The sequence below is a fragment of the Archocentrus centrarchus genome, chromosome 7, assembly GCF_007364275.1.
Source record: "Archocentrus centrarchus isolate MPI-CPG fArcCen1 chromosome 7, fArcCen1, whole genome shotgun sequence".
In the NCBI taxonomy this organism is placed as follows: domain Eukaryota; kingdom Metazoa; phylum Chordata; class Actinopteri; order Cichliformes; family Cichlidae; genus Archocentrus; species Archocentrus centrarchus.
In genome coordinates, this window is record NC_044352.1 from 34,968,169 (window position 1) to 34,996,143 (window position 27,975).

The 27,975-nt window shown below is 43.7% G+C and overlaps 1 protein-coding gene across 1 annotated transcript; it reads right to left on the bottom strand.

Moving 5' to 3' along the window:
- Positions 1-27,975, bottom strand: ap4b1 (adaptor related protein complex 4 subunit beta 1). Its single transcript, XM_030734758.1, is given in 16 exon segments — positions 1-787; positions 789-872; positions 874-1,056; positions 1,058-1,098; positions 3,951-4,103; positions 7,443-7,757; positions 7,841-8,048; positions 9,334-9,437; positions 9,559-9,642; positions 10,404-10,515; positions 13,838-13,936; positions 15,504-15,789; positions 23,912-24,059; positions 24,255-24,385; positions 24,467-24,691; positions 27,838-27,975. Coding segments are annotated over 16 exon segments (2,463 nt in total). The 5' UTR covers positions 27,951-27,975; the 3' UTR covers positions 1-610.

The following is a 27,975-nucleotide window of genomic DNA, read 5'->3' on the forward strand; positions in this document are numbered from 1 at the left end:
CTATTATATTAAAACAGAAACAAAATCAAAACAAAAAAATGCAGAGGCTTTATTTAATATATATTATTATTGGCAATTTTTAAATTATTTTCTATTTCACTTGCTTATATTTTCTCTTCAGCCATCTAACATTTCAATAAAAAGGCTTCAGAATAAATTAGATACAACAGATCAACCACACCCTACCATCCAAAAAGTACAATAAAAAAACAGCACACCATGGGTAGGTAACAATCGTACTGTATGCATTTGTAGGTAAACAGCACTATGATCTGAGTCTGCTGCTTGTGGTGCGGTGGGACTGATCCACAGTAGTGGCCAAGCATAGCCTGAACTAATCTTTTCTTTAAGCTACTGATTTTGTTCAGATCTTGAGATGAAGAAAGAAAAAAAAAAACAGGTTATTGCTCCTCAGTTACTTTATTCCTCTTGTAAAGGCTGGAGCTAATACAAGAGAAGTAACCCCTCTGCCTTTAGTTTCCTGTCTTTTTAGGATGTTCTTCATAAAATTGCACACGTTTACTCCTTCAAGGTGCTGCTTCACAGTTAGGCAATGGGTCTGTTATGAATGACTTTGGAAGGATATAGATCAAAGGGAAAAAGTCCATTTTTAATCTCTGTCTGAGGACAGTGTGTTCAGCACGGTGGTGAGGACTGTGAGAAACTCCTTCAGAGCTTGGTCATCTCTTGGTTGCTGCTTAAGAGTCACTTTTACTACTCCCTTCTCCTCTCCCTCTCCATCTTCGATCGCCCTCGGCCTTTCCTTTCTCACCAGCTGGTCTTCTTTGACCCTCCATCCCAACATCACTGTCAGCTGTGCTTTTCTTTACTCTTGCCTTCTGACTGGCTTCTCCAGCACACAGCAGCTCCCCCCAGTATGAGCGTGCTGTGGGGCGTGTTGGTGGAGTGGGAGCGCTGGGTGTGCGTGTACAGGTAGACCCTCCAGGGCAGTGTGTGCTGTGGTGTGAAGGCCAGCGTCTGGATATTGACCAGCTGCATGGCGGCCTGGAGGCTTTGGGGGGAACAGTGAGGTATTGCTGGACATTGCACGGTTTCTTTCTATCCATGCACAGTCCTCCTCTTCTACTGTCTCAGCACCTGTAACAAACAAAATAAGGAGCAAAGTTACAAACAACGGCTTTGAAATGTCATGAAACACTTGAAGTGTCAAGTAGGACGCCTCCTCATGAAACAGAGTAATCTTAGAAACTAACATTATTTCATTTTCTAAGTAAATCTCACAAAGAAATAGCCCAGGTTTTTTTCTTCTCATGGTGTGTCTATTAGTTTAGCTGTGATAAGTGGTCTTGGTCATGAATTTGGTTTTTCCAACACTAACAAACTAGAAGGTTTTGAGTTTTCCACTGGTGGTTTTTATTTTACTAGTGTACCTTAAGTTAAAAAAAAAATCATTACTTATGTTAAACTGGACCTTAGTGGAACCCTTTAGTTCATCCTCCATCTGAAATAATGTATTTTAGTTTCTCTCTCTTCAAGCTAACCTTTTTCTGAGATTTGAACAGCAGTTTTTGTGCTTCTGCACTCGTGGCCCAAACTATGAGCTGGAGACCTTATTACTCACTCCAAACCTGTACGATCCTGAGCATTTAGAGCAGTCTGAGGCCTTAGGTTCTGCTCACAGAGATTACTTGCAAATGCAATGACCTCAGTACCTTAACATAAATATCCACCACTGGAACAGTATATATATTACAGACAATAAGAAAACTGACTAAAACCACATGATAAAAAAGGTTAAGTACAAATATGTAAGTATATTCAGGAAACATCAGATTATTAGATCATTCTGTGCCATAAGATAAGATTATCATTGCTCATGCTGTAATGTATAAAAAGTACTTAATTTTCAATACTGGTTTAAATATTCTGGATATTTTCTTAAGAAACTGATTGTCATATAAATTTCCAGAAAACACACAAAAATACAAAAACCATAATTATATTGGAAAGCTAGTATTATGAATTTATTCTCTCAAATAAAATTGACATTTTCTCCCATTAATTTGCACTCAATAACCCATAATGATGAAGTACAGTTTCTTTTTCTCTTTAATACTTAAAAATCCAAAACTCATCCTCTCATTTACAAAGTGAAGTGATTCTCCGGTCGGTAATTTGCAGAGGCCCGACTGAAGCTTTTCAAACTGGCCGTCCCAGAATTCAGGAGAGTCCTAAAGTCCACTCCACCACCACACTGGCTGGAAACCTAGGAGCCAATAAACTGGATCCAGCAGCATTAGTTACATATTATCCAATACTGCCACACAAACATGTGTGCACAATCAAGGGTCACACCCAATTTGAGGAAGCTGAGGCTCAGGTATAGGAAAAAAGCACCTGTATGAATGTGTGTATGACCGGCTGAACGAGGCTCCTAGTAAAAGGACTTTGAGTGCTCAGAGCTGGAAAGCACTACATATGTATACGTACCAGTCCATCTGTAATGTGGTGAAACTGTGTGCACACCTAGTAAGAGCACAACCTGCAGAGGACAAAAGCTTTTTGAAGTTTCTTTGCATTTTTTTTTTATGTCCTGGAGGCCACTGAAATTAAAGTTAAGGCTCTCCCACATTCGGTAGGAGTTTCAGAAAAAACCCAGATTGATGCCAGACTACAGGCTGTAAGACCTGCTGGAGTCTGGGATTTGTCCAAGTCTACACAAAGAATTTAGGCGTTGCCTTTTCGTATCTTTGTTGTGCTTTCATATCCTTCACTGTAAACACAATATGACAGACTCCATTTACAGTGGCTTTTGTCTAACCATAAGGCCTCATTCAAGGAGTGCTGCTGAGATGCCTCCCTTCTGCAGGGTTCAGGTCTCAGACTTCTGGTGTTCTGTTAGTGTGAGAGTTCAATTCTTGGTCACCTCCTATACTGGGGCACTTCTTGTTCAGTTAAGCTGATAGTGAGCAAATGAACAACAAGTGAGCCAGAACACAAGTTCCTCAAACATGCATTCTCTACAGTGGTCGTCAAGGAGTGACTCCTCTGGTTGCAAAATGAACAATAATGGTTTCTATAAGAAAAGAAACTTTGTTCTCCATTAATCTATGACCACAGACTGGTGCTCCACACACCCGGTGCTAAGATTATGGTTTATTGTTTCGTCTGGCAGCCACTGTAGGAACAGCCTTGACTTTCCCACTTCCTTAATTTCGCCTTTCACAACAGTGTAGTGGTTAACACATTCATTCGGCCAGGGAAAGGTTGCTGATTCAATCCACCCAGAGACTCAAATCCCTTGTGGGGCTGTTTCAGGGCAGTCTGCCAAATCAAAACATGTGGAGGCTACCAGCTGTGGTGGCCCCTTGTGGCAAGGGAACAGCAAAAAGTAGCTTTTTTAAAAAAAAAAAAAAAAAATACTGAGAGCACTGTTCTCGTGGGAGTACTCAAAAACCTCTGAACTGGATTATCTCTTGTTCCTGATCGACAGGACATCCTGCCACACCCCACAGAGTTCTTGGACTTGGCTTTTATCCAGTGGGTTTCAGACCTTCATGCCACAGCTTGAATTCAATCAAGTTCTGGACAATTTCTAGTTCAGTTTAAAAGAACCTGAATACTTTTGTGAGATATTTGTTTTTTTTTTTTAATAAATAAAAAACTGTTCAAATATCTTATAACATGCAGATCTTCTTCCAAAATTATATCTACAACATGGTAAAGTGTACAAAAAGCAGAGGCATGTGAATAATTTAGATATTTAAAAAAAAAAAAAAAAAAAAAAGAAACTTTATAATGAATACTTACTGTACCTCTTGTAGTTAAGTATAGTGTTAGTAAGCACACAGTACAATAAAGATTTCACACTTTTTTTTTTGCTCCCCTTAACTACGTTTCCCGCCCAATAAAGGGGAAGCTTTAGTCATGAATCTCTGACTTTACAATCTCTGGACTTCAGTTTTCAGTATAACCTTCCATTTCATTACCATGTTCAGTATGCAAAGGCTGTCGCTGCAGCCACAGGTGCTCAAACTCCTCTGGGCTGACAGCTGGGGAGAGGGACAAACTGAGAGGGGCTGCGATGCTGGAAGCCAGGACATCGGTGGAGGAGTCTGAATACCGAATGGCATGGTCGGATCCTGGAGAGGACATACAGGACATACGGGGGGGGGGATAAAAGGATGCAATAAACACCATATTAACCATATTAACAGAAATTCATCCTAAGCATATCTTACTCTTTCTTAGTCTTTGATCATAACAGCAGCATTTTATTTTTTAGCCATTGTGTGTTTTGGATCATTGTCCTGTAGATGATTTGTTTATTTTTAATGACATGCTTTTTTACTTTTTGACTTGTATGGCTGCTTTCTGTTTCTGTTTACCCTCGTCATGCCCAGGACACAAAAGAGATTTTAATCTCAGTGTATTTTTTTTCTTGGTTAAATAAAATAAAAATAAAAAAGAATCCAAGTTTGCTTGAGCTTCAGGGTACGAGCTAATGGTTGTACTTCAGGATTTTTTTTTTTGGTAGAGCAGAATTCATGGTTCCATGAATCCTGAAGCAGCAAAGCAGCCCCAGACCATCACGCTCCCACCATGTTTGCGTGTTGGTATTATGATGTTCTTTTTATGAAATGCTGTGTTAGTTTTACATCAGGTGTAACAGGATGCAAACTTTCCAAATGGTTTAACCTTTGTCTTGCCAGTCCACAGAATATTTCCCCAGAAGTGTGGGGATCATCAGGATATTTTTGGCAAATGTGACGTAAATCTTTGTGATCAGCAGTGCTTTTCACCTTGGAACTCTCTCATGAATGTCATTTTTGCCCAGTCTCTTCCTCATTGTTGACTCATGAACCAGTATGACAGGTATGACAGGGTTGATCATTCAGTTTGTCTTTACTGACTCAAATATACTTTATGAATGGCTGCAGATGGCTGCCCCTCCCTGAGCCCCGTTCAGCTGAAGATCTTCCTGTTGGAAGGAGTTCTTCCTTCCCACTGCCACTAAGTGCTGCTCATGGGTATTGTCTGATTGTATTCTTTCTAATATTGTAGGCTCTTTATCTTACAATATAAAGCACCTTGAAGTCAGTGTTTTTGTGAATTGGCAGAAAATAAATAAAACTGAACTGAAACAGGACATGTGAATCTAAAGTGTCACAGCAAAGCTTGGGAATAGTTTACACTGAACATATGGGAAAGAAGTGCTATCTGCAGCATTGAACAGCATCATCTATAATACACTGTTCCAATTATGGTAATACCACTATAATTTTCAATTTTGGCTTAAGACTTCATTGTGCGATAGCCGCCGTTCCTTTCATGCAGGTCACATACTCATTCCATTAGGTGAGGACATTTCCTTCCAGCAGACGAACTGCAGGGCAAAACATCAAGATATGAAAACCCAAAATACCAGCAGCTGAACCCAAATGACTTGGTACAATGTATTGTTAAATAACCTTGATAGCCTCCTGCAGATGTATTAGTCATGTTGTGTTCTGTGAGGCAATGAAAGAGGACTGCATAGCAACACTGCATTGCAATGCAGCATTGCAATGTTAGAAACTTGCCTTAACAACTATAATAGTCAGGTTTTAGTGACAGTATCAAAACTGTGTAAGTAAAATTTTCAATGTTGATAACTAAGCTCACAGATAAAGATGGTGTCCTGGGCTTTATAATATTTAGTGGAGTTTTTATCTTTTATTTTTGTCCTTCCTTCTTCCAAGGCAAAAATACTACTAATTAGTATCATAACAGCAGCACATGAGGCAGCAGGATCAGACAACAGTAGGATCTATAATCATCTCCAAGTCAGCTTTGTGTGGATTTAATCACATGAAGCAACAACGCTTACTTCTAATTAGTCAAAATGATCCCAACATGGAAATATTGTGCACTTTCTTGGTCTACAAAACAGGAAGACTTGATCTGATTAGTATGTTAGGCATGTAGGTATTTGCTGCAGTGCTCCTGCTATGAGATGGACTGCACTTACTTGGCCTGCCTATGAGCCATGCTTATACGCTCTGAAGCTGTGAGGCACATGACTCTGCTCACCTGACACTGAAAATGTGGGATGCATGATGGTCTTTCTTACATCTGGAGCTAACAGTACCAGAGTGTCTCCTCATCATCTAAAACTGTTTCAGTTAAGCAGCTCCCATTTCAAATAACTGACTTATTGCAGCAGAATATGGCTGCAGTGAAAGCCATCACTCACTGCAATGCCCGGATTTAAAATATCAGTTTAGTCAAGTTGCTTATTACTACTTATTTTTGTCATAAAAACAGTCACTTCAGAGATACCAGCATCTGAAAAGGAGCTTATATCAGGCTATTAGTCAGCAGCTCTAACCTTAGACTAAGCTGCCCATCAGTTATTTTGACCTGCTCACTCAAACATACCAGACTGGATGTGGCAATGTTTACAAGAAAGAATAAGCAGTCCAACTTTTGATCAGGGTCATTTGGATGTTTTTTGTTGTCATTATGATTTACAAATAGAAAACACAGTTGTTTATCAATAAATGGTTTCACCCAACCACTAAGCATGAATGGAAAAGATGTTTTTGTGTTATCATTCATATTCTCTGAAAAAAGGCCAATTCTGCTGGGGTATGTAAACCTTTGAGCACAACTGTAAATATAAAATAACTGTAGAAATCAGGATAGCATTACGACACCATTTCATAATAGAAACCCCTTCAACAGACATTTTATTACCTTCTGCAGAACTACTTTTAATGAACAGAATAAGCAGAAGAGAATTAATGGATGAATTGAATATCTTTATTCAATTCAATATACCCAGGGGTGACTAAAAATATTTGGAGGCCTTGCCCTAAACCTCCAAATACTTTAAATATCCATGGGCCTGGTGCATGAATCATAATGGCTTAAGTGATCCTCCAGGACTAAAAATTGTCCAATGATGACATGATTTGCAAACATCTGCTAGGAAGCAAGTCAGTCTTGTAAAACAATTCAGCTGGTGTACAATGAAGCCTTTTCCTCACATCAAATGATTCAGGAAACTGAACCAAAGGGCTTTTCTGAACTGAATGAGGAACTAGATTTGAATGTTGTGTGTAAAAACAAATTCTTCTGGTTTAGTGGAACCAGTGGAAGTGTTCTGTTGTTGAAACACTACCACAAAAGAGTCAGCGTCTCCAAGATGAAACTTACTAAAGTTTGTGGGTCAAACATGACCATGCAATGAGAATAAAGGCATTTTAATTTTTTTTTAAAACTAAATCAAGATCTGATTAGCTGGTCGGTCATCAGTCTTAATTCACACTATTGCTCTCTTACATAGCACAGGAATTCAGATTACATTAAGAAAGCATTTGACAGTGACTTTGGCTTTCTACAAGTACACAGCAACAGTGGAAAATCTCATTAGCTGATTTTTGAAGGCTTGACATTGACTAAATACACAACAGGAAGATTTCAGTGTCGTGACTCACCTGAGTGAACCATCTCAACGTGGCTACAGCTCAGAGTGTCTGATAGGTCAGGATTTGGCTTGGGGTTATAGGTCACATGTTCAGGGCTTCCCCTGCTGGCCGACTCTGACTCTACAGCGCCCTCCCTCAAAGGCTCCAGCGTGTTAAAACTGCGTGCCCACTGGCTGACAGGCTTGGCAGGACGCCCAATCAGAACACCCAGCGAGGGGTCTGACTTCCGACCTTGGAGGACTTTGCGTGTCTCTTCTATCCCACAATGAAGCAAGCGATAGTACAAAAGTGCCTGATCACGCACACACATGTCTGTCTCCTCCTCTGGAAAAGACAACACGTCAGCAATTATATATTTTTATCATCTGTCCATACACACATGCACACACACACACACACACACACACCTATGCAATAGTGCAGCAGTCTTCCAAGCATGTCTTGTGTCTCAGCAGGCCGACACAGGAACAGTCTCATGGTGGCTGTCAGCAGCTCCATCTTGATTCCCAGAGAGGCCTCGCTCCTTACTCCATCAATGAGCACTTCCAGAGTGTATGGGGCACTGGAAATTCGCTCCCCGTACACACCCAGCAACCATAGCAAGGCCTGCCTGCCCTAATGAAGGATGCAGTGGAATATTTAGACCTCTCACTGTGGAACAAAAGCATCTGAAGGCAAACGGCACAGTTAGATTATTGTTCTATTGTGCAAATAGAAACTGCGGGCCAATATTATCCATTTAATGTGGGCTTTAATGTCGACCAATAAATTAATTTTTATCAGCCAATAAAAATGTAACAGCAGAAATACATTTCAACCATGTTATAAGTGTCAATGTTGCATTCATAGTCTGTCCACCAGAGGTCCCTTTGCAAGTTCCCTGTTGGCAACACAAGTTTAGAATCCCACAAGACACAACTAACTGATGCAAGTGATGAGGCAAGTCTATCTGTATTCTGGATCTATATTCTCCAGAACACAGATATATTTATATATCTGTATTAATTAATATATTATTAAATATTAGCTTATTTTGACTGGGTATAAGGTACCCTTTATATTCCCAGTGTTGATGCCTTCAAATGGCCACATTCACTTTACAATTACTCAGTTTGGTAACTTGAGAACACAATTTATGTGTATTCACATTTGCTGCCAACATTGCAAATCACAATCTTTCTCTACTGGTGAACTCTCTGGTAGCCGCAGTACTTCAGTTGAGTCAGCCTATTCCAACCAGCAGACTGCAACAGTGGCTGCTAGCATGGCATAATGAGTGAAAAAACAGGAAAACACATAAGCTCACAGGTTTTTTTTGGTTTGGTTTTTCTTTGACTGCAAACTCAGAGGTCACAAATTTGCAAGCCTAATGCAAAGCAGTGTCTCTGTATACAAACAGATGCATGGAAACCATATACCACCAACGTTGCTCTAATTGTTTTACTGCAGTCCTACAGCAATCAAACGGTGAAATAAAAGAGAAGGGAACAAAAACCTTTTCACTACCCAGTGCCAAGCATGCTTAGGAAACAAACTCAATACTGTGACTGAAAAGGTCCTTAACCCATCAGCAGGACCTGTATCTGCTCCTTTGTGCAAGGAGAAACAGCATGACAGCTACAAAATGACCTCCAGCAGCCACTGGATCAAACAATCAGAAACAGACTTCAAGACGGTGGCCTGAAGGGCCGACATCCTCTAATGGGCCCTGTACTCACAGTACTAAACAATGAAAAGAATGATACACATATACTATATCCTCACAAATAAAAATAGAAAGAATGAGCCGCCTTGATGGAGGTTTGCACTCTCTGAGTGATTCTTGTTCATTTATAGCATGATGATGTTTTTACTTGCACTCAATATGTGGGTATGGCAGCAGTGCCCTCTGTGGTCTAACCTGAATATCTTGCAGCGTTTCCTCGCAGCCTTCGAGTGCAAGGCACACAGTGTCGCTACACTGTGGACACACCCAGACCAGGTCACGCATTGTCTGCACCACCGCTGAGAAGAATATGGGGAGAGCAGAGCAGCAGATGTGGACAAAAGGCATGGTGGAAAAACAAATAATTGTGTTAGCGTGTATAAAGGTACAGTATGTGGTGGCTGCAGGACTGATTTTTACCAGAAGTGATGTGATCCTGTTTGAGCCCAAGCAGCCCAGTGAGGATTTCTAGACATCTGTCACTGTAGCTACGTCCAATACGACCTGAGTACAATAAAGACAGGTAAACATAAGACATTAGATCAAACACAGAAAATTCACCTGCAGGAAGTGTAAAATACCACTGAACCACTGGCTAATGAGAGTTTAGACCCTGAATGTGCTCTGCTCAATAAATGCAGCATATTGTGTAGCCATAAAATACATATTTTAAAAAAGGATTAAAATGCCACACTTTCTCAGAGTCGAGGGCACTGAATGCTTTTCCTTATTATTTGCTTACTGTTGGACAAGCATGTTGAGATTTGCATTCCAGGAAGGCTGAGAACAAATGATTGTAGAAGCTCCGATTGGAGTGAACAGAGAATGTGTCCACAGGTGTATAATATTAACATTAACATCAGCAATTTAATTTTTATATGAAAAGCACTTAGTTAAAAATGTAAAAAAAAAAAAAAATCCTTTGTGGTTTCCATCACAGGTTTGGAATGGTCTTGGTCCTAATCTCTGGAGCCTACAGCAAGATCAACATGTATTCAATTTCAATTTGGACATGTTATGTTCATGTTTATGAAAATATACTAGCCTTCATTTAATACAGTACAAACAGCATAAGACTTTTAAACTAAACGTTTGAGTGTCTGGTTGTGTTATAAGTCCTTATTATTTACTATATTGCACTTCTAACTGTTACTTCCTCATTCATACAACAGTCTCTACTTAAAGACGTTTAGGAATGAAGACCTAGAATAGTGGGCACAACGCAGTCTGTGTGGAGTTACATCATACTGTGTGTGTGTGTTTACCTATTGCTGAAATTGCAGCCTGGGCAGTGTCAGTGTTGACATCAGTGCAGTATCCTTTCAGCTCATCCAGTATCATTGCTACATTCTCATCATTCACCAGCTCCACCAGCACCTGCAACACACAGCACGTCCAGTCATACTAACGCCAAAGGACTGGCCTCCCTCTGCTAATACTGGGTACTAACTGTTAACTAACTATGGACCCTGACTGTGCTAAAAGTGCACAAAAGTGCTGAAAATGCAGGTCTTGAGGCTGGCTCCAAGATTAAGCCAATCCTTTTGGATGTTAAAACATGTTAAGTTAGGAGTCTGTCAGTTTGGACTGACAGGTGGGCTGACACAGGCAGAATTATCTGCCTGTATGGTAAAGGCAATCCAAGAAGTTTGTGCTGCTCTGTTGAGTGAAATTATATTATTTTACTGCTACTTAGCACTACATAGCAGGTACCTGTGCACTACACCCGTACAATTTATTGGAATTAACTATTAGTGTTAGCGTTAACCTTGAGGCTTCAAAATGCAGAGTCCAAAAACTAATGAGTGGTCCAACTATATCCATCTTTTATTTACTGTTTATGCCAAAATAATATATGCATGAAAGCAGTGTCACTGAAACAGAGGAAAAGAGGGAAACACCTCAAACTTATCAAAGCACCTGAAAGATGCTCCCACATCTGTACAGAGAATTCACAGTATGGGGTTTTCAGTTGCCTGTTAAACTTGGCAGTTTTGATGAATTACGTCCTCTTGAATGGTGTGGAGTTAGCTGCAGCCAAAGTAAAGTTCTATAATCTTGATCACGGTTTGGGTAAAATGGAGATGGAGACACACGGATTGGCACTGCACTGGCAACAACGTAGGCATTGTGTAATGCTACTAAGGAGGTGGCTGAGCCAGAAGATAAACCTTTCAACCAGCTTTTCAGCAAGTCTACATTGCAAATCTTACTCCGAGGACTGATTAGTGATAAAAAGGCAGAGATTATACAAGAAACCTAATAGAGTTTTTTCCTCCTTAGGATTAGTGGGCAGCCTGAGGAGCTGAGGAAAGTAGAGAACTAGAAGCAGCTCGCAGATGGGGGTGCTCACCTTAAAAAGAGCCCATTAAGGCTGTTTGAGCACCTAATCACTAAACATCCTGGATGCCTTCAGTTGGAGGTTTTCCAGGCATATCCAACTGGGATAAGAGCCAGAACATGTAGAGATTCAGTATCTCACCTGGATTGGGAACATGTCAGGATACCCCAGGAAGAGATGGAAAATGATCCTGCATAAAGGAAAGTCTAACTCCCTGGTTTAGCCAGCTGCAATCGGACAGTGAAGAGACCACAGCTAATGGATGAAATGGATGGATAATGGACTTAATGTGGAATGATTGTTGAAGAGAGAGCCAAGATGCAAAATGAGTTGACAGCTCAGTGAAGCTGGCTGTGGGAATCCATTTATCTTCTTTAAAGTGAAAGTTCAAAAGTACCCTTAGTTAAAAAGTTTAGTTCTTCAGATAGATCTGTTTCACATCTTCCCTAAAGACACAATCAAAACAGGGCTCAGAGACATCCATCCATTCTCCTCTGCTTATCTAATTCAGGGTTGTAGGGGGGGCTGGAGCCTATCCCAGCTAAGAGAGGGCGAGAGGTGGGTAACATAGTAGGTGTTTTTCACCCCTCCACGAATAGACACCTTATCATGGTGGAGAAGTTTGTGTCCCACTGATCCCAGGAACTATGTTGTCTGAGGACTGTTGCCTCCTGGTAGGGTTTCCCAAGGCAAATTGGTTCTGGGTGATGGGCTAGACAAAGAGCGATTCCAGCTACCCTTAAGGCAGAGAAATTAGGGTAACAGTTTACGCTGACTGGGATAGGGTTACTAGGGCCCCACCGTGGAGCCAGGCCTGAGAGGGTGCACGATGGAGAACGCCTGGTGGCCAGGCCTTAGCCCATGGGGCACAGCCAGGTGCAACCCAAAGAGGAGCATGAACCCGCCCTCCTGTAGGCCCACCTCCTGCAGGACGCAGGTCAGTTGCAATGTGTGTCGGGCAGGTGGGGCTCAAGGGCAGAGGCCCTGGTGGTCTGGATCCCCATCTACCAAGGTTGTCGATTGGGACATGGAACGTCACCTCTCTCGTGGAAAAGAAGCTTGAGCAAGTGCGGGAGGTTGAGAAATACTGTCTGGATATAGTTGAATTCACCTTAATGAACAGCCTGGGCTCTGGAACCAGTCTCCTGTAGAGAGGCTGGATTCTGTTCCAGTCTGGAGTTGCCCTTGATGAGAGGTGGTGGTCTGGCTTGGGTATCCTTGTTTTTCCTTTGGCTTGTTGCCTGTACGTCAGAGTTTTCACCAATGGACGAGAAGGTTCTTTTCCTGCACCTTCAGGCCAGGGAACAGGTGCTGTTTTGTTGTGCTCATGTGCCAAATGACAGTCCAGAGTACCCAGTCTTTTTGGAGTCACTGGGTGGGGTACTCAAGGGTGGTCCATCTGGTGACTCAGTCTTCTTACTGGAAGACTTCAACGCTCACATGGGCAACAACAGTGAGAACTGGAGGGGCGTGACTGGGAGAAACGGCCTGCCTGATCTGAACCCGAGGGGTGCTCTCTTATTGGACTTCTGTGCAAACCATAGTTTGTCCAAAGTGAACACCTTGTTCGAACACAAGGACGTCCATAAGTGCGTGTAACACGAGAACACCCGAGGTGGCATGTAAACATATCATCAGATCTGCGGCTATACGCTCTCGATACTTGAGTGAAGAGAGGAGCTGTCGACTGTCAGCTGTCACATCGAAATAAGCCAGTTGAGGGGGTTCAGAGATCTGACTAGGATGCCTCCTGGGTGAGGTGATCTGGGCCTGTCTATGAGGAGCTGTGCCTCGGGGCAGAGTCAAGACATGCTGGAGAGATATCTATTGACTGGTCTGGGCAATTGTCCAGTTTATCCGCGGATAAGCTGGAGGAAGTGGCTAGGGAGAGGGAGGTTTGGGCTTCACTGCATAGACTGCTACCCCTGCGAACTGGCCCCAGATAAGTGGAAGAAAATGGATGGATGGATGGATGGTGAAAGCACTTAAACTGTACACACATTCATACAGTGCTTTTAAACACCATCCTTTTCCACTCACACATGCTCACATTGCTGATTTGTCTGCATTATCTCTGCTGTCTGCATTGAGCATTTAGCTTCATGTTTTTATAAAACATATAGTTTCCTCTTTCTTTGTAAAAAAAAACAAAACAAAAACAACCTAAACAAAGCACAAAGCTGGGCCATGAACACAAAGTAATATTCTACATTTATTGGATAAAAAGCCTTAAAAATAAATTATTAGGATTTTATTAAAGCTCCTCATTTTTCAAAAAGCAGATCATCATATATAAACAAAAACTGAAGGTTGCAACGAAGATGGAAAAATTCCAAGAACGAATAAAAGTAGCATCACCTGCATCTTCCTTTGTTTAATGTAGGCAGGCTCAGCATAGCCACAGAAGAAACGCTTGTAGTGCACCCCCATCAGGCCAGGGATAGAATGCAGCAACAACTATAAGCAGAGACACATTTGTATTTCTCAATATGTACACATAAATCCATTTGAACTAAAACTAATGAAGTGAATCAGAAGATAATACATTGCTGCCAATCCTTCAGCTGACTTATGCAAAGACACACATGCACATGCAAATGATTAAGTAAATGATTAGGCTTTCCTAAGGAGACAAGCTTATCCAGTCAGATGTCATTTTAATTTGTACAACATATTACAGTTTAATTTAATACTGATTGTGGCTACAAGAATACAGGAGACGGAGTCAGTAACAGGTGATTTAATGGCAAAGTGGCTGATGTGGACTCGTTCTAAAAATCTTGCTGAGAAAGCAGCCACAAGCTAATATGTTATGTCTCAGTAATTAATTAGTCTAACATACAGTAGAACTAACAACATATTATGTACAAAGTAAAGCACCAGACTTTTAACAGGTTTTGGATTTTGCGCTAAAATTAAGGGTGATGCCCTTTCGTGGGGCTGTCTGCTTTATTTGTGAGACTGGACAACAGAAAGTTTTACTATCATTTCCATGCATGAGTACATAAGATCTTGTGGATATACCGTAGGTTTATAGATATGTATGTATATGTTATTTAAGACCAGAGAAGTGTTTTCACTGCACTGCTTCTCAGTTTTGAGGATTTGTTGCTTTCTTTGTCTCCTGTGAAGAACAATACTGAAGATATACTGAAGGCATCATAACTTCGACTTAATATGTATGGAACTATGTTGCCTAGAAAAATAGCATCAAACAAACCAAAGTAAAAATTTTAATTTCTTCAAATTAGCCACTCTTTGCCATTTATAATTTCTTAACTAGTGTCAAGCGGCTGCCCTCTGCAATGAGAAATAATGACTCACATTATTCGATTTAATTATGTTTTATTTATACAGTAACATTTCACAACATGCAGGGCTTTCAAATTATGCCGGCGGCAGGCACATTTTCCACCTGCTCCACCGCTCTGCGCCGTCTACTTTTTAATTTTCCATTTCCAGCGCCATGTGGACGCACGTGGCAATATTTACATTCTTTCAATCTGAGCCATTCGATTGGTTCATGACTGCCATGACTATTCATATCGTCTGCTGCCGTCAGGGCTTCGGTCTCGGTCATAAGGCGCCTGCTACTTTGGCATGCCCCCCTGCTACTCCAAAACAATCTGAAAGCCCTGACATGATGAATGGATATTAGACCAGAAGAAATCTGGTGAAGAAGGTGAACTGAGTGCAGTTGAATGTGTGGCTCCCACCATGAAGAAGGCACGGTTTCTAGTGATACTGTTGGAAACACTGTAACCAGCAGGGCTACCACAACATTCTGCAATGTCACACCATCCATGTAGTTTGAGCATTGTTTGTTTTTCAGCATGGCCTAAAGCGCACCTCCAGCCTATGTGAGGGCTGTTTGACCAAGAAACTCAGTATATGTGAGAACTCTGGAAAAGTCCAGATGACAACCTCATGAAGCTGTTTGAAAAAATTATGATTTTGCAAAGCTGTTATTAAAGCAAATTGTGACTGCACAGTCTGCCTACATGCTTAAATTAATCACACTGACCTGTATGTGGCAGAGGGCAGCAAACCTCATCTCTCTGGACCCACTCCCACAGGCTGCCAGCAGGGGTCCACTGATTCGCTCCAGGGCTGCCAGACTGACAGCAGGCAGGCTGGAAGAAAGGCTCAGGAAGAGGCTAAGGGTGGCAGCCATGACAGGGGGGTGGGGGCTGACAAGGGAAGCATCCAGCAGGGACAGGATGTCAAAGAGCTCGTCCTCTGACTGGGGCCGATAGCGCTGAAGGACCCTCAGCACCTCACACTGACCCCAAATATCACACTCCTTGAGCCTAGGAGGACAGACAGACTTTACTATCTGCCCAGCTTAGATATAAGCATGAAATTTGAGCACAAGCACCTATTTCTCCGTGGTTCATATCTTCAGTTTCAAATGCAGACATGTTAGGACAAAATATAACCCTGATGTTGGATGATGCAACAAAATGTATTTAATAAATCCCAAGCATGATTATTTAGGGATGGTTACTGGGCAAGTTTTTACAGCTCAGTGCCAGTGACAGGAATTTAGCTGTCACTGACACTGAGCATGACAACAAATGAACAAAATAACATAATGGTGGTGGCCAGTTTTCTAAATTTCCAAAATAAAGAATTCAACAAGTGGGTAACATCAGAACGGCTTTGCCCACCCTTTAGACTGTCTGTCCGTCCATCCTCTTATCCAGGGCTGGATCGCAAATACAGCAGCCAAGGCAGAGAAATTCTGTCCAGCTTATCCGGGGGAACACCGACACATTCCCAGGCCAGCTGAGAGATATAATCCCTTCTCATTGAGGAACTGCCCAAGAGACATCCTAGTCAGATGCCTGAACTACTTCAACTCGCTCCCCTCGATGTGGATGAGTAGCGGCTCTGCTCTGAGCCCCTCTCCAATGACTGTACTCTTCAGAGAAAGCTCATTTCCACTGCTTGTCTCCACAATCTCATTTTTATGGTCCCTACCCAAAGCTTGTGACCATAGGTGAGAGTAGGGACGTAGATCGACTGGTAAATCAACAGCTTTGCTTTTACGCTCAACTGTCACTTCAATGCAATGGACCAGTGCTGCATCCGCAAGACAGCTGCCAATCTGGCTGTCAATCTCCTGCTCTTCTCTTCTCTCCTCTCACTCATGAACAAGACACTGAGATGCCTCAGACGAACGGAGGTGCTAATCCTGATACCTGCTGCTTCACACTCAGCTGCAAACTGCTCCAGTGTGAGCTGGAGGCCACCACCTGATGAAGCCAACAAGACTTCATCATCTGCAAAAAGCAGAAATAAGATTCTGAGGTCACCAAGGCAGAAGCCTTCCACCATGTGGCTATGCCTAGAAATTCTGTTCATAAAAATTATGAACAGAGTCGGTGACAAAGGGCAGCCCTGGTGGAGTCCAACACGCACCAGTCTAACCTGTTGCCAGCAATGTGGACCAAGCTCTCACAATGGTTGCACAGGGAATGAATGGGTTGTAACAACGAGTCAAACACCCCATACTCCTAAAGCATCCCCCACAGGATACCCTAAGGGACACAATCAAAACCCTTCTCCAAGTCCACAAAACACACATGGACTAGATGGGCAAACTACCATGCGCAAAGAGATGGTCCACCGGTCCACAACCAGGACAAAAACCGGATTGTTCCACCTGAACCCGAGGTTCAACTAATGGAGGAACTCTGAGGAGTGTAATGCCCCCGACAGTTGGAGTACACCCTCTAGTTCCCCTTCTTAAAGCTGGGGACCACTATCCCCATCTGCTAATCCAGAGGCACCATCCCAGATCTCCATACAACATTGCAGAAACATGTCAACCAAGACAGCTTTACAAATCTCATCCACCCTACGGGCCCTGCCATCAAGGAGTTGTTTAACTACCTTAGTGACCTCACTCCCAGTGATGTCAGTGGGATTAAGGAGCACCTCGAAGTATTCCTACCATCATCCGACTATATTCTCAGTTGAATCCATCCACACTATACACTGTGTGAATAGAGCACCACTTTCCCCCTCGTAAGCTGCCTGATGGTTTGCCAAAATCACTTTGAGGCAGACTGAAAGTCTTTTTCCACACCAAACTCCTACCACCTGAGCTGCATTCTGCTTGGTCTGCCAGTACCCATCAGCTGCCTCAGAAATTCCACAGGCTAACCAAGCCCAATATAGGACACCTCCTTTAGCTTGATCGCTCCCTTCACCTCTAGTGTCACTATCTGTTTCTGGGATTTCCACCACGACAGGCAGCAACAACTTACAGCCATATCACTGTGCAGCAGCCACAAAAATGGAGGAGCAGCACATGGTCCATGTGTCCATGTTAATGTCCTCAGCCTTTCTCGGAATGCTGTTGAACTTCTGCTGGAGGTGGGAGTTGAAGAGCTCAGGGACTGGGGTCTCTGGCAGGTGTTCCAAGCGAACCCTCGCTACACGTTTAGGTGTACCAGGCCTGTCTAATACCCCCCCCCCCCCCCCCCCCCCCCTCCACCACCACCACCCCCACCACCACCTGATCTAACTCACCATCAGGTGGTGATCAGTTTACAGCTCAGCTCCTCTCTTCACTCAAGTATCCAGAACATACAGCTGCAGATTTGATGATACGATTACAAAAATCGATCATCAACACACGTGTCCTGGTGCCACGTGTGTTATGTACAAATTATGATTTGCACACAAGTCCAACAACAGAAGACCATTCAGGTTCAGTTCAGGCAGGCTTTTCCTCCCAATGACATCCCTCCAGGTCTCACTGTCGTTGTTCATGTGAACGTTGAATTCTTCCAAATAGGAAAATGGAGACACCAGATGGAGCGCCCTCGAGCACCCCACCCAGCACCTCCAAAAAGACTAGGCACTTTGAATTGTCATCCGGCACATAAGCGCAAATGACAGTCTGGACCGATCCCCCAACACGAAGTTGTATTTAAGTGACTTTCTCGTCCACTGGAAAAAACCCTAATGCTTTTTTTTTAATGATATCCAACCCAGCCCACCGCCTCTCATCCAGGGCAACTCCAGACTGGAACAGAATCAAGCCCCTCTCTAGGACACTTATTCCAGAGCCCAAGCCGTGCATTGAGTTGAACCCGTCTATATCTAGCCGTTATTTCTCAACCTCCTGCACTAGCTCAGGCTTCTTCCCCACCAGAGGGGTGATGTTCCATGTCCCAATTGACAGCCTCAGTAGCTGGGGATCGGACCGTCAAGGCCTCTGCCCTTGACTGCCACCCCACACAAATTGCACCTGACCCCTATGGCACCTCCTGTGGGTGGTGGGCCTACAGGAGGGCGGGCCCATGTCTCTTTTATCAGTTGCACCTGACCGGGTCCTATGGGCCACCAGGCACTTACCCTCAAACATCTTCCCCAGGCCTGGCTCCAGGATGGGACCCCGGCAACCATATCTAGGCAGGATAAACTGGTCCCATGATTTCCCTCTCATCGGGGTTTATGCAATGCATAATTACTTCAAGAAATTACACATTCAAAGATATGGCTTATAGTATCTTATGTTCCAAGATGGCGCTGGTGAGGTCAGCAGCCGTCGTACCTGCTCCTACGCTTTGTTTGTATATATTAGGTTTAGCTCTAATTTTGGACTTTATAATTCCGCCTGCTCTGTGTCATATCACGTATGACAGACAGACTCTTTTTAATATCAGAATACAGCACTCTGGCTGTATTCTGACACCTTTTTCTCCCAACCCGACTTGGCCTCGGGAGATCCAGCGTTTCCAGTGGGCCAGCTCAAACAAAGGACGCGGAGCACCCAGGTCACGGACAAGGCCCCGAGGGAAAAGAGCCGGCGTAAGAGAGAGGCTGAGGCGCAGAGCGCACCAAACGCCACTGCCGAGCATCCTGTTGGCTAATGTCCAGTCACTGGATAACAAGCTGGACGAACTCAGGGCCAGGATACAGTTTCAGAGGGACATAAGGGACTGCAACATCATCTGTCTCACGGAGACATGGCTGACTCCCCTCATACCGGACCACGCCGTACAGCCGTCGGAGTTCTTCAGTGTTCATCGCACGGACAGAACGAGTGAGTCTGGAAAATCAAGAGGAGGAGGTGTGTGCCTAATGATTAATAACAACTGGTGTGACAGTAGGAATGTTGTCCTTCTGAAACAATCATGTTCACCTAACCTGGAGCTCCTAACCCTGAAATGCCGTCCCCACTACCTGCCCCGCGAGTTCACTTCGGTCATCTTCAGCGCCGTCTATATTCCACCTCAGGCGGACACAAACACTGCACTATCCGAGCTACATGAGGCGATTTCCACCTATCAGGCTAACCAGCGTGATGCGGCTCTCATCGTAGCCGGGGACTTTAACAGTGCAAACTTGAAAAAGCTGATACCGGAGTTGATTCAACACATCGACTGCCCCACCAGAGGAGAGAGGACCCTAGACCACTGCTATTCTCCATTCAAAGATGGCTACAAAGCAAAGCCTCTTCCGCCTTTTGGGAAGTCTGACCACACCTCTGTGCTTCTCATGCCGAAATACAAACAACGGCTCAGGCAGGAACCCCCTGCTGTGAGAGAAGTGACACGGTGGTCTGATCAAACAGAGGCCGCTCTGCAGGGTGCGTTGGATTCAACCGACTGGGACATGTTTCGCAGCAGCGCGGGCGGAGACATCGAGGAGTTTACGGAAACTGTTGTGGGATTTATTGGGAAAGTTGTTGAAGACACTTCACTTAGGAGGACCATCAGGACTTTTCCCAACCAGAAGCCGTGGGTGGATAAATCTGTCCGCGACGCCCTGAGGTCCGGCACCGTTGCCTACAACTCCGGCCTCGCCTCTGGGAACATGGAGGACTACAAGGTTGCATCATACAACGTCCGCAGAGCGGTGAAAGAGGCTAAACATCGCTACGGCCGCAGACTGGAACAGCAACTACAACAGTCTGACCCCAGGGGACTGTGGCAGGGACTACGCACCATCACGGACTACAAAGCACCACACACACACCCGGTGAGTGCCGCCGCTTCTCTGGCTGATGAACTCAACATCTTCTTTGCGCGCTTTGAGTCGGGAAGCCGACAGCCCGCTGCGCTCCCGGCCGGAGGGGCGGAGACACTCACTGTGACGGAGCGCGACGTGAGGAGGGCGTTTAGACGTGTAAACACCAGGAAAGCGGCTGGACCAGATGGTATTAGTGGACGTGTCCTTAAGACCTGCACTGACCAGCTGGCACCTGTGTTTACACTGATATTCAACCTCTCACTGAAACTGTGTGTGATTCCCACCTGCTTTAAAAAGTCCATCATAGTCCCTGTCCCAAAGAAACCACACCCCAGCAGCCCCAATGACTTCAGGCCCATAGCACTCACCTCTGTGGTGATGAAGTGTTTTGAGAGACTCATCAAGACATTCATCACCTCCTCACTGCCCACCACCCTCGACCCACTACAGTTTGCATACCGGCCAGACAGATCCACAGATGACGCCATATCCTTCCTCCTCCACAAGACCCTTTCACACATAGACACTGGTAAGGGGAACTATGTGAGAGTGCTGTTTGTAGATTACAGCTCAGCATTCAACACCATAGTTCCCTCCAGGCTGGTCTCTAAGCTGCTGGACCTGGGCCTGGGCCCATCCCTGTGCAGGTGGGTTCACAGCTTCCTGACCAGCAGACCACAGGTGGTACGAGTGGGTCACCTCACCTCATCCTCCCTCACCCTCAACACTGGATCCCCCCAAGGCTGTGTGCTCAGCCCTCTGCTGTACTCACTGTACACCCATGACTGCGAGGCCACGTCAGAGTCCAACGTCATCATCAAGTTTGCTGACGACACTGCTGTTGTGGGACTAATCTCTCACAATGAGGAGACAGCCTACAGGAGAGAGGTCTCCCGCCTGGAGAACTGGTGCCAGGAGAACCACCTCCTGCTCAACGTCAGCAAAACAAAGGAACTGATCGTGGACTTCAGCAGGAAGCAGCAGAGGGACTACCATCCACTTGTCATCAGTGGTGCTGAGGTGGAAAGAGTGGACACTTTCAAATACCTGGGAGTGACCATCTCACAGGACCTGTCCTGGACTCATCACATAAACATCACTGTGAAGAAGGCCAGACAGCGTCTCTACCTCCTCAGGCGGCTGAGAGACTTCAAGCTCCCACTCAAGGTGCTCAGGAACTTTTACACCTGCACCATCGAGAGCATCATGCGTGGGAGCATCACCACCTGGATGGGAAACTGCACCAAGCAGGACTTCATGGCCCTAAAAAGGGTGGTTCGTTCAGCTGAACGGACCATCAGAACCACCCTCCCCAACCTGCAGGACATTTACACCAAGCAGTGCAGGCTGAGGGCCATGAAGATCCTAAAACAGCCCAGCCACCCCGGACACTCTCTCTTCTCCCTGCTCCCATCAGGCCGGCGTTACCGCTGCCTGAGGACTAAGACTGAAAGGTTGAAGAAGAGTTTTTACCCACAAGCCATCCGTCTGCTCAACTCTGAGCCCTAACTGGACCATTATTGCACAATGTAAATATTATAATTTAAAAAGTGTGTATAGTGTATAGTGTGAATCACTTTTTTTTTTTTTTTTTATTCTTCTTATTTATATGTGTGTGTATATATAGTTGCAGGTACAAAATACATTTCACTGTGCATTGTACTGTGTATAACTGTGCATGTGACAAATAAACACTATCTTAATCTCTTAATCTTAATCTTAATCTCTAGGAGAAATAAATGTGCCTGGTAGCACACATAGCTTAGAAAAGTCAACTGACATTGTTAGTGTTATCCTATAGTACAATTTTGGGAAATGCATTTATCTGCTTTCTTTCTATGAGTTAAGATGGCCTTCACTGCATATCTGCTCTTTCTGCCAGTGATACTGGCTTAGACAGAACTCAAACAGGAAGCTATTTGGCTCTGCTGATTTGATTAGCTGTCTGTAGATGTCATCTGTGGATGATAGCCACACACTCAGACAGTCCTGCAGATTAAGCCTCTCATTAGGCATTGAATGACTCCAAAGAAGACACGAATTCACTGAGTATCAGATGAACAAGAGAATGTAAAAGCATTGTAAAAAGAATGTAATACTTCTGTTTTAAACCAGAAGTATTATTATTGTAGTTTTCAACACGTTCCTGTCCTGAAGCCATCTCCATCCAGTGGGGTTTGCACTTCTTTAACTTTCAGTTTCTTTCCCTCTCTTTCCCTTTGTTACCTCTTCCTGTAGTGGGGTTCTTTCCTCTGCTGAGTTTTAACAGTTTTCTACTTTCTTCACAATCACAATTTCAGCTACCTACCTTACCTACAAATAAAAGAGTAGGGCAAATAGAAATGACTCCCTTAAACACATGTGAAACATTTATCAAAGATGTAATGCAGTCCAGCACTAACACTAAACTAAACTAAAAGACTGAACTAAAGATGGAGAGCTATTCAGATGACCCGTTTACCCTGCCCGGGATGGGTTATTACATGTTGCTGTATCAGCAAATAAAACACATTTGGGGCCAGGCCTGGGGAGGGTGCTTGAGCCTTAAGGCCTTTATACACCGGACGCATTGCGAAAAAACAACATGTAATTCTGAATCTTTTGGATGCAAACTTGTTGTGTAACCTATACACATCGAACGCAACACACATTTTTGCAAACAATTCGTCCCCATAAAAGGCACTGTAAAAAAAATCAAGTCGATGTGATGAGGTCCTGATATTTCTAAGGGAAAGATGAAGAAAGAGATTCTGGATTCATCCAACTCTCATGAGAAAGCAACAACAGGAAGAATTTCATGGTTTGATCCAGGAGTTGAAGCTGCATCACGGCCGCTTTGATACATATTTCAGGATGTCTGTGCGGCAGTTAGAACTGTTGTTGGCAGAGTAGGAACCACATCTGAGAAGGCAGAGACTCGACTGACTCAGAGCAGCGTCTAGCTGTGCGTCTGAGAATAAAAGTGCATTATTTTACTGTTCCCCTATCACTGTATATTCAGTATATTGTGCACATTTGGAGCTGTGAGCTCACATGTTGCCAAATGCAGCAGTCTGATTGGTCAGATCTGTTTATTCACTTGCGAAAATCAGAAAAATTGAACTTGATTCGAAAAAAATAAATGCCGCAAATTCGTCTTGTGAAATTAAGCGGTTGATGTGAACAGATGCATTACGAACAGCCGAAAAATGTTTTTATGCACAAAACCTTTGCACGAATTTTACACGTCCGGTGTGTAAAGCCCTTTAGCCTGTGGAGCCTACAGATCAAAGAGTAGGGCAATATAGAAGTTACACCCCTAAAAACATCACATTTGAAACATTTATCAGCGATATAATCCACTCCAGCACAAACAATAAACTAAACTGCACGCCAAAGGGTCCTTGTTTTGACAGATTTTATACGGCCACATGTCATCTGATGTTTTAACTGTGGACCAACCTGTTGAGGAGGTGGTGGGTGATGGGTTTGTTAATAGCGACTCCCCCCTCCTCCTTCAGGATCTCTTCCAGAGCTCTGAGACAGTTCACCATCACCACGGGGTCCGGGTCCCTCAGGAGGCTATACAGTTCGTTCACCACCCCTGCATCTGGGAGAATAATTAACAAGAGGCTCGTGTACATGTTGATGTATCAGCGAATACAACACACCTGGGCACATGGATAATAACTGGACTATTGCTGGAGGTGGAGCTAACTCTTTTTTTCTTGCAAGCCAGAAGAGAATTGTCAGAAGCCTGAAATTGTCTTTGGATGACAGTGTCAACAGGAATCAAAATCCCCACCGATCTCAGAGCCAGGCTGGAGGTTGTGCAGTTTGGCCCAGCCAAGTACAGCCACACGTCGGACGCAAGCTGCTCTGTCTCTCAGTCCTGCTGTTAGAGGCTGCTCCACATACTCGGCCAGGCTGGGTAACCTGGCACACAGACACATTCAAAAGCAGTCACGGGATGGAGGTGGCAGCTTACATTGAGGTTCCTCGTGTGTAGCAGCTCACCTGAGGTTGGTCATGTTCCTCAGGGCCAGGCTGCGGACCATTGGGTTTGGATCCTGACAGTCCTTCCTCAGCGTGTTGATGACCAGCAGGGACAGCTCTGGGTTTAAAGCAGCGTAGGAACACAGGAAGACATAAACCAATTTCTTCTGGACAACATCTACTGTGGCGCAGGCTTTCACCATCTCACTGAACAGGCCAGACACATCCACACCTTGTGACATGGTCCTGAAATGGAGGGGAGAGTAGAAAGGGAGCAGATAAACAAGAAGAAAGACAAACGTGGGAATAAGGAGGGAAACGTTGGGGTTGAAGTGGAAAAAGAACAATGTGGGGAAAAAGAAAGTAGAGGAAGGAAAAGCCCTTTCATCTGATGGCCTGCCCTTCATAAACAGGATTGAACGCGAGGTAGGTGGGCTTCTGTGTTCACAGGCAGATAACTATATTAATGATATCACCACACATCATCTAATGATGAGGATGGTGTTCCCTTTTAATGAAAGGGAGTTTCATCATTTGAGTTTCATTCGAGCTTCCAGAGTTAATAACACATTATCAGAATGTTAACAATGCCTCTTTCTGACTGCAGACAACAGTTTGCAACTATTTTCATTATAATTATAATTATCCAGTTCTCATCTTATTCACAATTAGATGCTTGTAACTCGTTGCCAGCAGTTGGAATGATGCAGCCAAACAAGTGTGCAGGCACTGTCTACAACAGGGGCAAGCAATTCATTTTCCCAAGAGGCCACATGAGAAACTGGGATTGTTGTGGAGGGCCGCACCAATAACCTGAACTCAGTTCTGCTCCATATTAATGTTCTCTTTATAAACTGGTATTGCTACTGATAAGAGTGAGTCAGGCAATGAAAATGTGAAATAGGAATATTAAAAATATTACTATGTAATCAACATTCATAAAAATAATTATGTTTTTGCAAAATTTGTACTTTATACAAAGTGCTATTGATATTTGTAGTCTAATTACTTGATCTGCAGTCTTTCAGTCCTGTTTTCTTGTTCAGTGAGAGAAATCAAGTCTGTCTTGGACTTGAGCAAGTGCATTAAAGTCAGGCTCAGTGTCATCGTGACCCAAAGAGAACCAAGATCTTCTGAGCATGTCTCCTGGTGTGTGGAGAGGTCTCCTCTTTGAGAGAAGAATAAAAATCCAGCAGTGAGGCACCTGGGTGGCTTGGTGGTGAAGCCGGTGACCAGATACATACGCCGCGTTGCGGTGCGGGCGGCGCGGGTTCGCGTCCCGGCCTGTCGCCAATTTGCCCGCATGTCTTCCCCTGTATCTTTCCCCCATTTCCTGTCTCTCTCCACTGCTAACAAAAAAGCTGCTGTGGCCAAAAAACGCAAAAAAAAAAAAAAATCCAGCAGTGAGCCTCACCGGCCTGTAGTGAATCAAAAGTACAACACTGTCTGTGAATGAGTGTCCTCGTTCTGACAGAGGTAACTATTACCGTTAAAACATCAACACCATGGTTAATTTTCAGCACCTGCTGGTGTACCGCATACAATGCAAAAACACCAGTTTCAGTTCTGGGTTCATTTCAGTCACTTTATCTTGCATCTGCTTCAAATGTCCAACATTTTTCCCTGTCAGATTTGCCATCAGTTGTAACACCTGCCAGTTTGTTCCAACCTATCCAAGCATGACTTTACCTCCATGAACAATTCATTCGCTGTTGTTGTCCATTTCTACTCCTCTGTAGTCTCAACTCTTTCAGTATCCCACATACAAAGATGAGTACTGTAACCGGGCTGTGTTGTGGACACCAAACACTCTTTCATAAACACCTCATCAGAGAATGACTTACTATTTTTTCAGCTTTGTGGTTTCCCACAAAGCTGGTCTTGACTGCTCCATTTCTGGATGTGTAAAGCTCAGTAAAAAGCCCTTGTTGCTTTTGCAGCTTTTCTAGCAAATCTTAACCTGCCCATCTACATCAGCCCAGTTCTTCTATTTCTTTGTGTGTTCATTCATTCATTTATTGAAACTGTCATCCTTCAACACAGCAATCTGCTCTCCACAAACTAAGCACATTGCTTTATCTATGACTTCACTAAAAAAATACTGAATAGAATACTTAAGTCCATGTCTTGCAAAAAACAAACAAACAAACAAACAAACCTCTGCATTATGCATCAGTCATTTTGTAATGTGAGCTGAAATCTTCCAGGGCTAGCAAACTCATCTCTCTCATAAACAGCAATTCCAACACATTTACAGTGAAGCTGTATTTGCTTGTACACAAACGTGATGGGAGAGCTGCTTAATGTTGCCAAGACATAAATTTAAAAAAAATAGTAGTCGCCTTCAAAATAAAAAAAACTGTCACTACTCGGCCGAGGGCCCTCAGTTCTCTGTCAGATGCATCCTCATGACTTCTCGTCTGGAGTCACTAACACGGTGACAGCCAAAACGCTCCAGGCTTAAACCTTCACTAACTAAACGATGACATCACAGTGTCCATCTCTTATATATACACTCTATATGTTTTCCATTTTACTGCTATATTGCGCCCCACTGCCATTACTGTATACACTGTAAGATACTGCATCATCACATCTGCTGTACCTGCACTTATCTTTAAATAATGCAGCTCTTTGGCACTTCTAGTTAGCTGTTAGATTCACTGACTTTTTACAAAGACAATCAAGTTCAGTCAAATACCAGTCATAACACTGGGAACGGAGGTGGGTGGAAAGCAGGTTCCTAAAGACAAATTGGTGCCCCCGGTGTTGTGCCAAAAAGTGATCATCTGCCATAAAGTGATTTCCGATGTTTCTATGTGCTTTTATGTGTAATGTCTTTCCTTATACTGGTGAATAGAGTGTAGTCAATATGATTTATGAAGGGCTTATATATAAAATGAAGAAATAACCAGTTTTTCAAGTATGTTTATGACTCTGCATTATTGCACCTACATTATAATAAATCCAGTCCTCTTTGGTCACTTAAAATATCTTTATTGAGTGCAATGTTACATTTGTTCTGATTTCTGCTACCCTCTTGGCCAGATTTCTCTTTAAAATCTGGCCAATCACAGTTTTTACCCTGATAAATAAAGAATATATAAAAGTTGCTGCCAAAAACTGATTGTAGCTTCTACCTTGTGACAGAAATGTTGTTTCTCACTCAAAATGACTTAATATCAATCACGACAGATATGTTTGACATATTTTTCGCAGATTATAGGCCAGCAAGTCATTTACAACAGTTTAAATACAGGCAATCATTTTCTGGCAATCACTTTTTGGCAGATGATCACTTTTTGGCACAACACCGGCCCCCTCTGATAGAGGAACGCGGCCTTGCAGACAAACTGCAGCACCTGGTGGCTGCAGAGGGAGGGGAGCAGTACCTGATCACTTTGAGGATGGTGTTCCTGTAGCGCAGCGGGTCTGACTGGACGTTGGGGTTGGACAGAGCTCTCCTCAGCTCCCTCACAGTCTCCTCCCCGCCCAGATAAGGCATGGTGGCTACGAGACACAGAAAAGCT